This window comes from Mytilus galloprovincialis, chromosome 7, assembly GCF_965363235.1.
Source record: "Mytilus galloprovincialis chromosome 7, xbMytGall1.hap1.1, whole genome shotgun sequence".
Taxonomy (NCBI): domain Eukaryota; kingdom Metazoa; phylum Mollusca; class Bivalvia; order Mytilida; family Mytilidae; genus Mytilus; species Mytilus galloprovincialis.
In genome coordinates, this window is record NC_134844.1 from 76,022,476 (window position 1) to 76,040,234 (window position 17,759).

Here is a 17,759-nt window from a genome sequence, read left to right on the forward strand (position 1 = left end):
AATGTGCAGAAAAGCAGAAAAGATGTAAAAAAAAGAATAGATAATAGAGATGATAGAACAAGAAATAAAGAATATATACGAGGGCCCTCATGGGGTTTTTGATTATGTGATTACTTGGCCGTTTTTTTAATGATTATTTGATTATTAAGCCAAATATTTCATGATTATTTGATTACCTAGGACTGTATTTTTAGTTTATGATTATTTGATTACTAAAGATAAGCAAATATTTAATGATTATGTGATTATATTGGCAAAAAAATGGTGATTATGTGATTACTAGGACCCCCCATGAGGGGCCTCAGAAATAAAGAATATATACTAATGGGCTGCTAGAATATATAGATGGAGAAAAATGGGCAAATACTATAAAGAATACAGAAAAATGACCTAAAGGTGTAATACCACCAAATCATGGTACGTCACATCCGGTTGTATACGAAAATAGGTCGAAAAAAATATTCCCTAGAATTTGACAGCTGTAGGTAATTAATCCTACATTTTATTGCAGTAAAAAATTTCTGGGTCATAAACATAGTATGTCTTGGGTATTTCAAATCACTAAATTGGGGTTTCTATAGAAAATTTTGTAAACTTGAGGTTCCATGGTTCTTAAACCTTGTACACAGGTTAGATAAAGGGAGAAATTTGATTGGTTACATTCAAATGATGGTTATTTTCTTGTATGCAATGAAATGTTATGCGATTTTTTTTCTATAGTACTGGACAGGATAAAACTATACGCATGCCAAGTATTTCTTTATTTGAAACAAAGATAACTTCTGCATATTTTTTTGAAAAGTGCAAATTTAACTTTAGACTAATAGGGGAAAATCAATGGTGGTATTACACCCAAACAATTTAAGACCCTCATGTACTGTGGACTACAGCACGATTAATACATCCATACATGTACATACAATAACGGTCATTGTCATCCATGGGTTTAAAGCTCTACATTTATCAGAATTCAATACATTTGGGGTAACTTAGTATATTATTTTTAATTCAGACTGGAAAAAGACGTGATGAACTTTGATAGAAGTGTTATGTGTGTCATTATGTTTGAATATTGTAACAATTATTAAAGATGGTATCATATTAACATCGTGCTAATAATCCATTTAAATGTGTCTCTGTTATTCAATCCTGAATAAATATTAACTAATTATTTTTAGCAACTGAACTAAGGCGTAATTAATTTGTAATTTTAAATTGGATACTTTTTGAACCTTTGTACATGTATGTGAACATGGTCGAAAGTTGATAGAGAGATTATTGATATCTAAATGGCCAGCGGAGGACCAACAGATGGTAAATTTATTGTTTTGTTTAATTTAAGGATGTTTGCTACTCTGTTTCAAAATAATTGAATAGATTGTTATGAATTGATAGTATCATAAATAAAGGAACTAAAAAAGCAGATCAAAATGAACAGATCGTGTGCTTGTTTTCGAGATATTAGCAATTAGAAATTTGGCGGGATATCATTCTCTCTAGATTTTTCATACTTTTAACATAAGTACTCTATTTCCAGTTTTAAAAAATGAAAACATATTAAGGATTTTATAGGATTTATAAACTACTATATGTAATAAAATTGTGAAAAGAAAAGTAAGGGTTGGCAGGGAAGTTATTGTAATTGCACTATATGCCAAAAACCAGAGGATTCCGAAAATTTCTAAAAACGAGAGGAGCGAACATCCCCAAAGGATTTCTATTTCTATTATATTTATGTTGTCATTTCATTAATACTTGCACCGTTGTAACAAAATAACACACACACACACCATTTTGATTCGATTAAAACACATCTGCACATTTGAATATATGAAGAAATTTTAAAACAACTGAATTTATATCGAAGAATACTTTTGTTATCCACAGATTGAAAACGACTCCATATAATTTTAAGACATTTGTTTTCAAATTTCGAATGCACTCATTTTGTAAAATTTATGAATATAATTATATCACTAATGCAATTGCAATGTAATGTAAGATTATTATGCAATTATTTTATTATAGACATTGAACCTGCTCCACCATACGAACCACCTAACAGATTTTCAAACATTCACCATGGACCAGGTCCAAGTGATTTCGGGAGGGGTTCACATCCGGCCCCTAACAACTTTATGTTCAACAGAGCTACATATCCAGAGCTTCCAGGTTTTTATGATGAATATGGACATGATCAATTCAAGATGATGGAATTAAATTCAAAGCATAAAGCGAAGATGAGACGTCAGCTCCATCAACATAATACAACGGTATGAGCAATAACTAAACATCTATCATGAAATGTATCAATGTATTAGAAATATTTAATCACTAGTTTATGCATATTCTCCAAAAGTTTATTTAAATATTCGATGACCCGAGGTCATTATCTACGTCACAGATATAAAAATACTCATGCCAATTCTACCTTCTGCTCCTTTATAACGTTTTACATGTATGAAAAATCCTGTTGTACCGACTTTCTGTGCTGTGTCTGATGACTTTTAGCACCTGGTGTAAAACAAGAGAAAGTTCTAGTAAATATAGATGTTTATTTCTTGAAATCAGTAATCAAAGTGACCGTTGAAAACATAAATTGTTTCCATGCGGGCGTGGTCACATGATCACCGATTTCTTAACTTTCTCCTGTTTTCACCAATCAAAAATTACCTTGTAAAGCTCCCTTGACCACAACCTATTTTCACTGGTTGGTCAATAATCAAGTCATGGGTGACAGGTGTTATTAACAATTTCACACATGAGTAATAGGAAAAGGTTGTTTAACAAAAGCCTTAATTTACATGTAAGGTACATAATCCAAAGTAAATAATTTAGCACTTACATGTCTCTTTGTTATCCGTCTTAATTACGTAATCTAAATATTAAAGTTGTATGTCATTCTTCTTTATCAAAAATTAACATTCCAAAAATAATGTAACTTATGTATTAAAGGAGAAATTTTAGAAAATAAAATAAAATTTAAACTTCAAAATACTTTAACTCAAATTGTAAAAATTGAATAATTTTCACTTTAGTTTGGTCTGTTATATTAAAATTTTGTCTTTGGCAATTCACAATTTTACTATAACAACTCTTCCTCAACCTCACTAAGCTTTGTCCCAAAGCTTGAATTTGAAACATCATCTGAACTGATAAAATAAGAATAATAATTATATATATATATATGTACATGTATAAAGAATGAAAGTAAGTATGATAAACATAATGTAAATTTTCATATAGAGTCAATGTTTATATATCACAATCATGTGAATGTAGTTTTGTGATCTAATGCCCATAAAATACTTAAGTTAAAAATTAAAAATACATATTTGTATGGTCATAATTGCAGATATTCAATAAGACACTTCCAAAACTTCAAAGGGTGTATGTTTATACATTTGTAACGGGGAGGCACTGAGGTATTGCATGTTTGCAAATATGCATTTAATTAATATTGTCATTTTGCAATATGAGGAGGGATATTAACACTTCACACTAGAATATGTGTGTTTTAAAAATAGTACTGATGCAGTTTTCCAATAATGAAAAATCAAGTAAACCAGGTGATTTAGTGCAACAGAAAAGTCAAAGTACCAATACATTTTCATATTAATAGACAATATAACAATATAAAATTCAAATATAAAACATGAAAATGAATGATTTCTTATATGCTCACTCCTTGTAAGCGCATGATCTGCAATCTCACGATCTGCAATCTCTATGACATAATGTAATCTAAAAATATGTTTAATATAACTGTGTTCTAAATCCTACAAAAAGAAATAAACTAAATATTAATACACTCCAATAATTAACTCCTCCACTTTGGCTCTCGGTAACATTTCACTGAACACTTAACTTCATCATACATAACTATAATATTGGAATGGATTCTAGTTTCTCAGGACACTCAGTTGCTAAAATAAAAAAAAGTGATGATTAGTCGAATGAGCACGGCCGTACTCTAGCACTACTGACAACAAAACACATATGCATTCTGTTAGGTTTGACTTCACATCATAATTTGCCTATCAAATTTCTGAAATTAGAAAAAAAAATGTTAAACAAAGGGTCAAATAATTAAAGAAAGGTCCACTGCGCAGATTCGAAACTGGAGTTCAATCCAGATTATTTGAATGTAAGTGAGTTATTCGCCATCAAAGCTTTATCTGTGTTATTCCAGTGAAATTTTGTACAGTAATTTGTTTTCACCTATGGCCTTGTAAAATATTTTTTCTGTTTTCTCCTCCTTCCAAGTATAAATTTTTACTTAAAACCTAGTCTTATGACACACAGCTAATAAACGACAACTAATCAATTACAGGCTCTTGACATCGGACAGGCACAACATAATTTTGGTGGGATTCATCGAACATGGAAATAGGCGTCACTCCTCCCCTAACCTGGGACAATGGTATAAAAATGCACTACACATGAAGTCCATAACGATTCGGGCTATTGGTACTTTACGGAACGGAACGGAACGGAACGGAACGGAAAAGAATTTCATTTAAGGTATCCAAAGGGGGCATTTATCAAAATTTCGAAAAATCTTTAAAACAAAACAAACTTTAAAATTTCTGTGTTTTACGGTTTTCCATATACAAATAACACAAATGTATACTTAATCTCATCTTCACAGGTGAAATGTGTAATAATGTATAACATCGGGAAATATTCTGTAGATGAATATGTCGGATTGTCCTGATAAATTATCATGAAATTAACGCATTTGCAAGTCATGCATTATGATATCTAGACTGACCTCACGTCGTCCTTGATTAGAGACAGTGATCAAAATGAATCTGATTTAAACTTTTTAATTTATTTTTCCGTTCCGTTCCGTTCCGCAAAGTACCAATTGCTCTGAGGAATTGGTATTTAACGGAAAAAACGGAAACAGACATCTTTAATGTAATTAAAGCAGTATGATAAAAAAAAATTGTCTGACACCTCTTTTTGCATGAGTGGTATGTGTTTTAGATAGCATATTCGATTTGATCAATAATAAAAAATTTAACACAAAGGCAGGTTACACAAAAAGTCTTTCTCCTTCCATCGGTAATTATATTTTAAAAAAGAGGCCTTCAACAGCCCGTTCCGACGATGATAAGAGACAGTGATCCAGTTGAATCTGATGTAAACTTTTTAATTTATTTTTCCGTTCCGTTCCGTTCCGTTCCGCAAAGTACCAATTGCTCTGAAGAATTGGTATTTAACGGAAAAAACGGAAACAGACATCTTTAATGTAATTAAAGCAGTATGATAAAAAAAATTGTCTGACACCTCTTTTTCCATGAGTGGTATGTGTTTTAGATAGCATTTTCGACTTGATCAATAATAAAAAATTTAACACAAAGGCAGGTTACACAAAAAGTCTTTCTCTTTCCATCGGTAATTATATTTTAAAAAAGGGGCCTTCAACAGCCCGTTCCGACGATGATTAGAGACAGTGATCCAGTTGAATCTGATGTAAACTTTTTAATTTATTTTTCCGTTCCGTTCCGTTCCGCAAAGTACCAATTGCTCTGAGGAATTGGTATTTAACGGAAAAAACGGAAACAGACATCTTTAATGTAATTAAAGCAGTATGATAAAAAAATTGTCTGACACCTCTTTTTGCATGAGTGGTATGTGTTTTAGATAGCATTTTCGACTTGATCAATAATAAAAAATTTAACACAAAGGCAGGTTACACAAAAAGTCTTTCTTCTTCCATCGGTAATTATATTTTAAAAAAGAGGCCTTCAACAGCCCGTTCCGACGATGATTAGAGACAGTGATCAAGTTGAATCTGATGTAAACTTTTTAATTTATTTTTCCGTTCCGTTCCGTTCCGCAAAGTACCAATTGCTCTGAGGAATCGGTATTTAACGGAAAAAACGGAAACAGACATCTTTAATGTAATTAAAGCAGTATGATAAAAAAAATTGTCTGACACCTCTTTTTGCATGAGTGGTATGTGTTTTAGATAGCATTTTCGACTTGATCAATAATAAAAAATTTAACACAAAGGCAGGTTACACAAAAAGTCTTTCTCCTTCCATCGGTAATTATATTTTAAAAAAGAGGCCTTCAACAGCCCGTCCCGACGATGATTAGAGACAGTGATCAAGTTGAATCTGATGTAAACTTTTTAAGTTTTTTAGATGAAAATAACCAATCTTCCAACAAAATGACTAAAATGTTTAAAACCAATGCATGAATATCGCCCAGCAAACATCCATGTAATATTTATTTATTGTAGCATGCTAACATAAGAAATCAGAGCTATTTAAAACGTGTCTCTTGTTAAAATGTTTCTTAGGAGAGGATCTGTGTTTGCCAAACTTTTAACAATTATTTAAGAGTGCTCAACTAAATAGAAATTTGTATAGTGAAAAAGTCTTCTCTATAATGGTAACAATTATCTTTGCTGTTTCTGAACACCTCAAATATATGTACACAACTCTTAACATGGGCGATCTAATATTAAACAGAATTTTAATTTAACTAAACAAGTTGTACTATTACACCATTGCTCTTGAGGGGATAGATCGCTCACGGCGACTTGAACAGCGCCTCATTATATAGATCAAGATCCGAAATCGGCAGCTTTTAATTATGCGTGTTATATTTGTTTATTGCTTTTTTTTCTAGAAACCGGAAACGCTGTTTTTCTCGCTTTTTATTGGTTTACATTTAGTAGTGAGTGCAAGTAAAGGGGTCTCTTATAACTTACTATATTGGATGTGCTTTGTTCATTGTTGAATGCCATTAGGCATACGATGTTTTATTGGGGTATACATCTTTATTAGTTCGTCTTTTGATAAAAGTTGTCTCATTTGTAATCATACCCATTATGTCTGCTATGTTTATATAGACTACACTGCATTGGCTCTGCGATTCCAGTTTCCTTCTGTCGTCGTCAGGCAAGTATAATATTACATGAACATTCCTTCTGTCATCGTTGATTGAATTTATTTCCAAAAGAAGAATCATGAAATTTATAGTAGGATAAACAAAGAAGATTAACACATAAATTTTTATTTATATTCAAACCAAATTAAATCAAAATTAAAATCCCGTGTCTACTCTTAAAAAGTTTGCGTACAAGGATCTGACAACACTCCGTTTTAATTTCTGTCCTGGTAGTTTTTACATCAGCTAATAAAAATTTAAGCTTTCAAATTTTAAAAGTGTGTATTAATCCGACAAATTAAGAGAACCTCAAAAGATCTTTAAACAGAAAGTAAAATTGAGCGTTTTCAGATCCTTATAAGCAACGTATCGACACATTTTATATGATCTTTAGGGACGGACCATTTAACTTGCAGAGGGGGAGGCATGCGCACATTTTATTTTTATTTTTGGGAAGTGGCGCGACAAATTATTTTTTTCAAATTTAACATTATTTTTTATGGTAAATATCCTCTGTCAAAATTTTTTTTCTCCCTTTGCTGGCCAAATTATTTATTTTCTCTATTCAGAATCAACATATTTATTTACGAAAAAAAAAACATTAAATCAATTTTCAATAAGGCTCTCTATAGACACAATATTAACAACATGAATAAACATAATCTACTACTACGGGTTTTTTTTAACGACCTTGACAAAAGCCCTTGCACGGTTGATATAAACCAAATCAATCTAGCAATACACAATGATGAATAATAGTATAAATATTAAATTACATAAACAAATACATGAACAAAACGGATTACATGATAGTGTTTTGAGTTTTGTTGTTAAAATATATAATGATTTGTAAGTATACTTGAATGACGATACATTTTTTTGATTTTTTGATTTCTTTGGATAGTGAATTCCACACCTTTTGACCACTAAAAGAAAAGCTTGGTTTGTATAATTCTGTATTTGATTTTGGAACAATACAATTATCTGAAAATGAGAGTCGAGTACTGTATGACTGTTTGCTATTTGTAGTTACAATAAGATTTGACAAGTACTGGGGTACCAATCCATTGTTTTATTCATACATTAATTTGGACTTGTGGTATAATATTCTATTACATGTATTTACTGGAATTATTCCAGATTCTTTAAAAAGTTCAACAGATGGTTTTTGAAAATCGTGTTCATTTAAAATAATTCTAGCTTCCCTTTTTTGTAATTTTAAGCAAACTGTCGATTAAAAATGTGTTACAGTTGCCCCATATTGAACAACAGTAGTCAAAATTTGGAAGAATGTATGCATTATAAAATAAAATTCTTGCATTATGATTTAAATATTTCTTGATCCTTTTTAGTAGAGCTAAAGGAAGAATTTACCTTAAAGTTTTTAATAACATATTTGATATGATCAAACCAAGACAGAGTTGCGTCCACAAAAATACCAAGGACTTGTTCACGCTGACTTTCATTAATATATTGATTATTAATGAAGATATTAAAAGGTTCATTACACATGACAGAAAGTTTGTGTTTTGAACATAAACACATTTTCTTTGTTTTGGATACATTGATTAACATTTTGTTTTCATCACACCAATGAGAAATATTTTCCAACACAGTATTTAGTGTCTTGCTATACAACTTTTGTTTTTACCAGTAACAGAAATAGTACTATCATCAGCCAAAAGATCACTGTTATGATTTGGATTACACAAAGGCAAAAAATTAATGAATAATAAGAATAATATGGGACCTTAAACGAACCCTTGAGGTACACCTGTTTTTACTTTTAATACACCTGAAAAAGTATTTGAAATGTATACAACCTGCTGTCTAGCAGTTAGATATGAAGTAAGCCAGTGCAGTGAAGAATAAGAAAATCTGTATTTTTGTAATTTCTGGAGGAGCAGTTTATGATGAAGAACATCAGAAGCTTTACAAAGATCCAGAAATACTGCTCCTACTAATTCGCCTTCATCAATTGCTTTTAACCATTTATCTAACAAAGTTGTCATGGCAGTTTGACAGGAATGGTTCGAACGAAAACCTGATTGCAGGACATACAACAGATTATATGTGTTCGTATAGTTCATTAAATAAGTTTTTACGTGTCTCTCAAGTATTTTAGATACTAATTGTAAAAATGCAATTGGTCTGTAATTAAATACATCATTTTTTAACATTTATTTTCAAAAACTGGTATGACTTTAGCTAGTTTGAATAATGATGGATAAACTGATTTTTTAATGCTTGAATTAAAAATTTGACATAAGGGAACTGAAATAAGATGAGAAGTAATTTTTAAAAACTTTGCACTGATATTATCAAGACTGCTTTTATTACATTACAGATGCCTGTTTCCGTTCGATTCCGTTAAATACCAATTCCTCAGAGCAATTGGTATTTTGCGGAACGGAACGGAAATCAGATTCAACTTAATCGCTGTTTCTAATCATCTTCGGAAGGCCCCTTTTTTAATTTATAATTACCAATGGAAGTAGAAATACCTTCTGTCTAACCTGTCTTTGTGTTATTTTTTATACGTCCGTCAATTTTGACGGGACGTATTATGGTATACAAATGTCCAGTATCCGTCCGTCCGTCCGTCTGTCCGGTGTAAGCATGTCGCACCGTAACTTGAGAACGACTTATCCAAATTTCATGAAACTTAACATAGTTGTTTCTTATGATGGTAAAATGATCTGTATACTTTTTTGTGAAAATAAGATTACAACTTTTTGAGTTACGGCACTTTGTAACTAAAACAGGGGTGTGTTTTTTTCACATGTCGCACCGTATCTCAAAAACGATTCTTGATTATGGCTTAAAACTTTAAATACTTCTTAGTTATATTAATCTTAATATCTGTATACTTTTTGGTGATGATTCAAAATTTCATTTTTGAGTTATTGAGTATTTTGTAAAAAAAAAAGGGGGGGGGGTTTACATGTCGCACCATATCTCAAAAACGATTTATGATTATTGCTTAAAACTTTACACACTTCTTTGTTATATTAATCTAAAGATCTGTATACTTTTTGGTGATGATTCATTTTTATATTTTCGAGTTATTGAGTTTTTTGTAAAAAAAAAGAGGTTTTTTTCACATGTTGCGCTGTATCTCTATTGCTTAAAACTTAACAGGCTAATGTTGCGTCGGGTTTCCAAATACATCTTGTACAATCTTCCTATTGAGCGGGAATAAGGAATGAGTCAGGATATACTAAGCATGACATCCTGTACAACCCTGTGTTATTCAAAAAAGATTTATGTTTTTTCACAAGACGACGGGCGTATCGTGCGCTGTTTTTAAAATATAATTACCCATGGAAGGAGAAAAACTTTTTTTGTAACCTGCCTTTGTCTCGGCCTTTGTGTTAAATTTTTTATTATTGATCAAGTCGAAAATGCTATCTAAAACACATACCACTCATGCAAAAAGAGGTGTCAGACAATTTTTTTTATCATACTGCTTTAATTACATTAAAGATGTCTGTTTCCGTTTTTTCCGTTAAATACCAATTCCTCAGAGCAATTGGTACTTTGCGGAACGGAACGGAACGGAAAAATAAATTAAAAAGTTTACATCAGATTCAACTTGATCACTGTCTCTAATCATCGTCGGAACGGGCTTTTGAAGGCCTCTTTTTTAAAATATAATTACCGATGGAAGGAGAAAGACTTTTTTGTGTAACCTGCCTTTGTGTTAAATTTTTTATTATTGATCAAGTCGAAAATGCTATCTAAAACACATACCACTCATGCAAAAAGGGGTGTCAGACAATTTTTTTTTATCATACTGCTTTAATTACATTAAAGATGTCTGTTTCCGTTTTTTCCGTTAAATACCAATTGCATATGGAAGGAGAAAGACTTTTTGTGTAACCTGCCTTTGTGTTACATTTTTTTATTATTGATCAAGTCGAAAATGCTATCTAAAACACATACCACTCATGCAAAAAGAGGTGTCAGACAATTTTTTTTTTATCATACTGCTTTAATTACATTAAAAATGTCTGTTTCCGTTTTTTCCGTTAAATACCAATTCCTCAGAGCAATTGGTACTTTGCGGAACGGAACGGAACGGAAAAATAAATTAAAAAGTTTACATCAGATTCAACTTGATCACTGTCTCTAATCATCGTCGGAACGGGCTGTTGAAGGCCCTGTTTTTAAAATATAATTACCCATGGAAGGAGAAAGACTTTTTGTGTAACCTGCCTTTGTGTTAAATTTTTTATTATTGATCAAGTCGAAAATGCTATCTAAAACACATACCACTCATGCAAAAAGAGGTGTCAGACAATTTTTTTTTATCATACTGCTTTAATTACATTAAAGATGTCTGTTTCCGTTTTTTCCGTTAAATACCAATTGCAGATGGAAGGAGAAAGACTTTTTGTGTAACCTGCCTTTGTGTTACATTTTTTATTATTGATCAAGTCGAAAATGCTATCTAAAACACATACCACTCATGCAAAAAGAGGTGTCAGACAATTTTTTTTTTATCATACTGCTTTAATTACATTAAAAATGTCTGTTTCCGTTTTTTCCGTTAAATACCAATTCCTCAGAGCAATTGGTACTTTGCGGAACGGAACGGAACGGATAAATAAATTAAAAAGTTTACATCAGATTCAACTTGATCACTGTCTCTAATCATCGTCGGAACGGGCTGTTGAAGGCCCTGTTTTTAAAATATAATTACCCATGGAAGGAGAAAGACTTTTTGTGTAACCTGCCTTTGTGTTAAATTTTTTATTATTGATCAAGTCGAAAATGCTATCTAAAACACATACCACTCATGCAAAAAGAGGTGTCAGACAATTTTTTTTATCATACTGCTTTAATTACATTAAAGATGTCTGTTTCCGTTTTTTCCGTTAAATACCAATTCCTCAGAGCAATTGGTACTTTGCGGAACGGAACGGAACGGAAAAATAAATTAAAAAGTTTACATCAGATTCAACTTGATCACTGTCTCTAATCATCGTCGGAACGGGCTGTTGAAGGCCTCTTTTTTGAAATATAATTACCGATGGAAGGAGAAAGACTTTTTGTGTAACCTGCCTTTGTGTTAAATTTTTTATTATTGATCAAGTCGAAAATGCTATCTAAAACACATACCATTCATGCAAAAAGAGGTGTCAGACAATTTTTTTTTTATCATACTGCTTTAATTACATTAAAGATGTCTGTTTCCGTTTTTTCCGTTAAATACCAATTCCTCAGAGCAATTGGTACTTTGCGGAACGGAACGGAACGGAAAAATAAGTTAAAAAGTTTACATCAGATTCAACTTGATCACTGTCTCTAATCATCGTCGGAACGGGCTGTTGAAGGCCTCTTTTTTAAAATATAATTACCGATGGAAGGAGAAAGACTTTTGTGTAACCTGCCTTTGTGTTAAATTTTTTATTATTGATCAAGTCGAAAATGCTATCTAAAACACATACCACTCATGCAAAAAGAGGTGTCAGACAATTTGTTTTTATCATACTGCTTTAATTACATTAAAGATGTCTGTTTCCGTTTTTTTCCGTTAAATACCAATTCCTCAGAGCAATTGGTACTTTGCGGAACGGAACGGAACGGAAAAATAAATTAAAAAGTTTAAATCAGATTCATTTTGATCACTGTCTCTAATCAAGGACGACGTGAGGTCAGTCTAGATATCATAATGCATGACTTGCAAATGCGTTAATTTCATGATAATTTATCAGGACAATCCGACATATTCATCTACAGAATATTTTCCGATGTTATACATTATTACACATTTCACCTGTGAAGATGAGATTAAGTATACATTTGTGTTATTTGTATATGGAAAACCGTAAAACACAGAAATTTTAAAGTTTGTTTTGTTTTAAAGATTTTTCGAAATTTTGATAAATGCCCCCTTTGGATACCTTAAATGAAATTCTTTTCCGTTCCGTTCCGTTCCGTTCCGTTCCGTAAAGTACCAATAGCCACGATTCGACAATGAACCAAGACCAGGCACACCTGTATTGCTAGATATTGGATATGTTTTGTTTTTGTTTTGTTCAAATAAAACATATACTTAAAGCCTAAAAAACAATCCATCTTAAATTTACTTTCGTCGGTCATCTTTGCTTTACACTGAAAAAGAATTTATGAACTGCAAAGTCATGTCCATTCTGGTGGATAGTTGTCTCATTGTCAAATATATCATAACTACCAACTTGTGTATAAACTAGAAAAAAACATTGCGAGCGCGGCTTGATGACTACCTGAAATGCTTATGGTGAAACATAACATGGGTCTGTTGTTTTTCAAACTGTTTGTATACACTGATGTATAATGAAGTGAGGAATAACTCAGAGAAGAAGAAGATAATAGTCATACTTTTGATCTGAGTTAACTATTTGAAACATCATTCGAGTCAGCTAAGAGGTATTTTTGAAAAATTAATTCTGTTTTGTCTTTATGTTTGTGTATGTGTTGCTTTGTTTGAATGTAATATATTGTACCTTGTTTTGTGGAGAGGGCTTACATAGGCTATGCCTGTTGCCCAATCCAACTCAATTTATTTGAATAAAATATTGTTTAAACTAGAGAAGAAGAAGACAATCTAGAACACTGATGATTAAAACATTTCTCACTGGTGCTAGTTTGTAGTATTTTTTTTTTCTTCGAAAAATTTAATTGTAAAGATAGATTTAAATGTATATAAATACTATGAATTGCATGCACCCAACTCTTGTCAACGACATCCCGACTGTGAGATCCCCCATGTGTAGTCATTGTCGTTAAACACCCCTGTAGTCAATGCATCTGTTTGATTGAGCTTTAATTTTGTTTGTCTGTTTCTTTTTGAATATTCAAGGAATCTATAGGAATAAAAAAAATAATAACATTTTTGTCTTAAAACTGTTTTTCTATTTGCAGGAACTGGCGACGGTACGAACAAGAAGTTCCGGCAGTAAACTTGGACTAATTTTCTTCTTTGTGTTATCTCTTGTTATTGTTGGAGGTTTTGTAGCTCTTGTCTTTTATGTTATCTCGTCCCGTAGTTGATTTAAAAAAAAAAAAAAAACCATGTATTGTTTTTTGTTTTTTGTTTTATTTTTCATGAAAATATGAAACACTGCATATATTTGTTTTCTCTCTACAGATGTAGTGTTCTGGGGTTCTATAGCTATATATGAAAGCCTAATGTTCTATAAATGTTCTTTATTTCCATACAATACATACTTCCCAGGGGAAGGTAGAAAGCTGAAATTAATAAAATGTTCCTATTACAATATGTCTTAGTATTATAATAAACAAAAATACACAAATTAGGTAAGTATCAGGTAAGTACACATGCACTAACAGTATATGAAAACACACACCTAAATCAATCAATCAGTCAAAAGCTCACACATCTAAATCCTAGTTAAACACTTGCAAAGTGTCCTATAAAACCTGTGCCTATAAATATGTTACATGCTTATATATGCATGCCTAAACCATGACTACAAACTAGCACATAAGCATTCCTAAGGTGTAAATATACATAACCAACAATTCCCAATGTGTAAGTTTGCCTATCACTACATGTAAGAAAAGATAATGGTTGGTAACCTAGACAGAGAATTTTACTTTGTGTGTGTAATAAAATAAATGCAAAACACCTAAAAAATATATATGTCTATGAAGGTAAGTATTTAAAATACTTTTATATAGGTTTACAAAGTGTGTATTGCCTGGACCAAGTTAGAAATTCAGTTCGTATGAACCAAAAAATAGAACCTTTATTAACGGGTTGAAAACACAAAAATGTATACCTTGCACTATTTGTGCATACTTCTTATACAAAATAAAAATATAATCAGGCAGGGAAATAAACTTACTCTGTGGGGGACTTCTATTATTCTAATTTTGTTTTGATTGCACTGAAAACGTGTTCTATGGCTGAATTTTGAGAGCTATTAAGGAAAGGGGATGGGAACTACCCTAAAATGCGTTTACTCTAAACCTGTACAAAGAAGGATAACTCTATACCAAAAAAGTGAAACATCACATTCCCCGCCTGATTTTGACATAAAAAATCACTACATTTAAAAAGAAACAAACAAATTCAAACCAGAATTTTTACAATTGCCTGATAATAAATGATTTCAACATCCTTATAATTGTTCATTCATTCACAAACTGATTCTAATCAGAAAATAAGTACACAAGTTTAGAAATCGGACGAATGTAAGTTGTTGGTTCGCCATTCTTGATGACACGTACTAATGCTTTACGAACCAAACCATCTGAACTCGGATAAACTTCAACTATAGTTCCTGTTAACCACTGATTCCTATGCAGAGTATCATCAATCATGAGCACAATATCATCCTTACATAGATTGCGGCTTTCAACTTCCCACTTTTTCCTGAGTTGAAGATTGTGTAAATATTCTGTTTTCCACCTTTTCCAAAACTGATTGGCTAATACTTGCACTTGTTTCCATTGAGCTTTATAAGTATCTTTAAGTGATAAATCTGGAATATATTCCGTATCATTGTCTGTTTTGTGAGTGAGAAGGACATTCGGCGATAACACATGAGGTGACTCTGGATCACTAGATACTACAGTTATTGGTCTGTTGTTCACAATACAACATACTTCCGCCATTAAAGTGCATAGAATTTCATGTGTAAGTTGTTTACCTTTTATATCGCACAACATTGAATTCAAGATCTTTCAAGCTAGTCCTATCATACGCTCCCAAGCACCGCTCATATTGGAGGCGTGTGGTGGGTTAAATTTCCATATGGTTCCATTGTTTTGGAGATAATCTTTAATTGGTTGGTCTTCAACGTTGAAACTTGTAATGTCTAGTTCATTAATAGCTCCAATGAAATTTGTACCTTGATCTGATCGGAATTCCTTGACTGGTCCTCGAAGAGCTGTAAATCTGCCCAACGCATTGATAAAGGAAGATGAAGTCATCTCCTCAACCACTTCTATGTGTATTGCTCGAGTTACTAGACAGGAAAACATAATCGCCCATCGCTTTGTATTGGCTGAACCTCCACGTGTGCGTCTTGTTAAGATGGACCAAGGACCAAAGGTGTCCACGCCCACATAGGTAAATGGAGGGCTTGGTGTGAGACGGTCAGAAGGGAGATCAGCCATCTTCTGTTGTTCGGCACTTCCTCGCAATTTACGACATTTTATACAGTTGTGTAGGATGGAATTAATGAGCCGTTTACCTCCAGTCAACCATATTTCTCTCGAACGAATTGCTCCCTCAGTAAAATGTCTTCCCATGTGCTGAACAGCATTGTGACAGTGCTTGACTATTAATGTAGCAATGTAGCTTTTACCTGGTATAATTACAGGCATTTTTTCACAACTTTCTATGTCTGAGTTTTTAAGTCTTCCTCCTACTCGAAGTAATCCATCGGAGTCTAATACTGGTGAAAGTGCAATTAAACTACTGTTCTTTTGTAAAGGTTTACTTTGCTTCAAGCAGTCTATCTCATTATAGTATGTGTCTTGTTGTACCTCCTTTATAATCAACTTCTCAGACTCCTTCATAAAGGTGACGCAAGACTTACTGTTCTTTTCATCAGTCGCATCTTTGTGCCACATTGAAGCTTTTCGTTTAAGAAATGCGATACCTCTGACAAGACTTGTCCATGTTGAAAAATGTTCAAATAAACTTATGTCTACACCTGATGACTTAACAAATGTCTTTTTTACTTCTACTAATGGTCTGACTTCTTTGTCGACTTCTGGTTCTATGACTTCAAACAGTGTGCTACCTGATAAATTCTGGGACTCAAAAAAGGTGTTTGGACCTTTTAACCATTCTGATTGTCTTAGACTGTTAACTTCCAATGGTCTTGTACCATGATCTGCTGGATTGTAGCTTGTTGGCACATAGTTCCATTGTAATTTTGTAGAAACCTTCAGAATTCGGTCAACTCGATTGCTGACATACACGTAAAATCGCCTAGTCTCATTATATAGATAACCTAGGACCACTTGACTGTCTGTATAAAAGTATGTGGCAGATGAAGGTATCTCAAGAGTCTTTTGAATGAAAGACGCAAGTTCTGTTGCTAGAACGGCTGCACACAACTCAAGTCTGGGTATGGTGTGACCATGGTTAGGTGCTAATTTTGATTTTCCTAATACGAATCCCAACTGAGAATGTCCATTGTCATTGAATGTGCGAATGTAAGCTACTGAGGCTATAGCATCTTTGGATGCATCTGAAAAGATGTGGAGTTCACATTTTGAACAGTCGCCTAAAGATGTTTCAGTGAAAGATCTTCGGATTTCTAATGTTTCTAAGTCCTTTAATGATTGATTCCAGACCTGCCAATCATTCATCAAATATTCTGGTAATGGATCATCCCATTCTACACTTGCGTTCTGTAAAGCTTGTCTCATTATCAGTCTCCCTCCTAGGATTACAGGCGCTACAAAACCTATAGGGTAAAAAATTCCATTTATGACTGAGAGTACTCCTCTTTTTGTGTAAGGTTTCTCATCTGCTGATAGCTGATATGTGAATATGTCTCGAATGACGTCCCAGCTTAAGCCTAAACTACGCTGTAAACAAGATGCGTCAGAATCAAAGTCTATTTCTGTAATATTCTTTGCTAAGTCTTTTTGTGGAAAGCTAGAAAGCACTTTGTTACTATTCGATATGATTTTGTGTAACCGAATATTACCACCCGTCATTAGTCTATCCTGTGTTCTTTTAATAAGACTAGCAATGTCTTTTTCACTGTCACTAGAAAGAAGTCCATCATCAACATAGAAGTGTTCTTTCACATATTTACATACGTTGTCACACTGTTCTTCTCCTTCATGATTACAAACCGCCTTTCGTAAACAAT

The 17,759-nt window shown here is 32.6% G+C and overlaps 1 protein-coding gene across 1 annotated transcript; it reads left to right on the top strand.

The window, feature by feature from the left end:
• Positions 1 to 1,163: 1,163 nt before the first annotated feature.
• On the top strand, positions 1,164 to 13,986 carry LOC143081963 (uncharacterized). Its single transcript, XM_076257584.1, has 3 exons — positions 1,164 to 1,314; positions 2,029 to 2,273; positions 13,819 to 13,986. The coding sequence occupies exons 1-3, from the start codon at positions 1,290 to 1,292 to the stop codon at positions 13,945 to 13,947; spliced, it is 399 nt and encodes a 132-aa protein (XP_076113699.1). The 5' UTR covers positions 1,164 to 1,289; the 3' UTR covers positions 13,948 to 13,986.
• Positions 13,987 to 17,759: the final 3,773 nt, after the last annotated feature.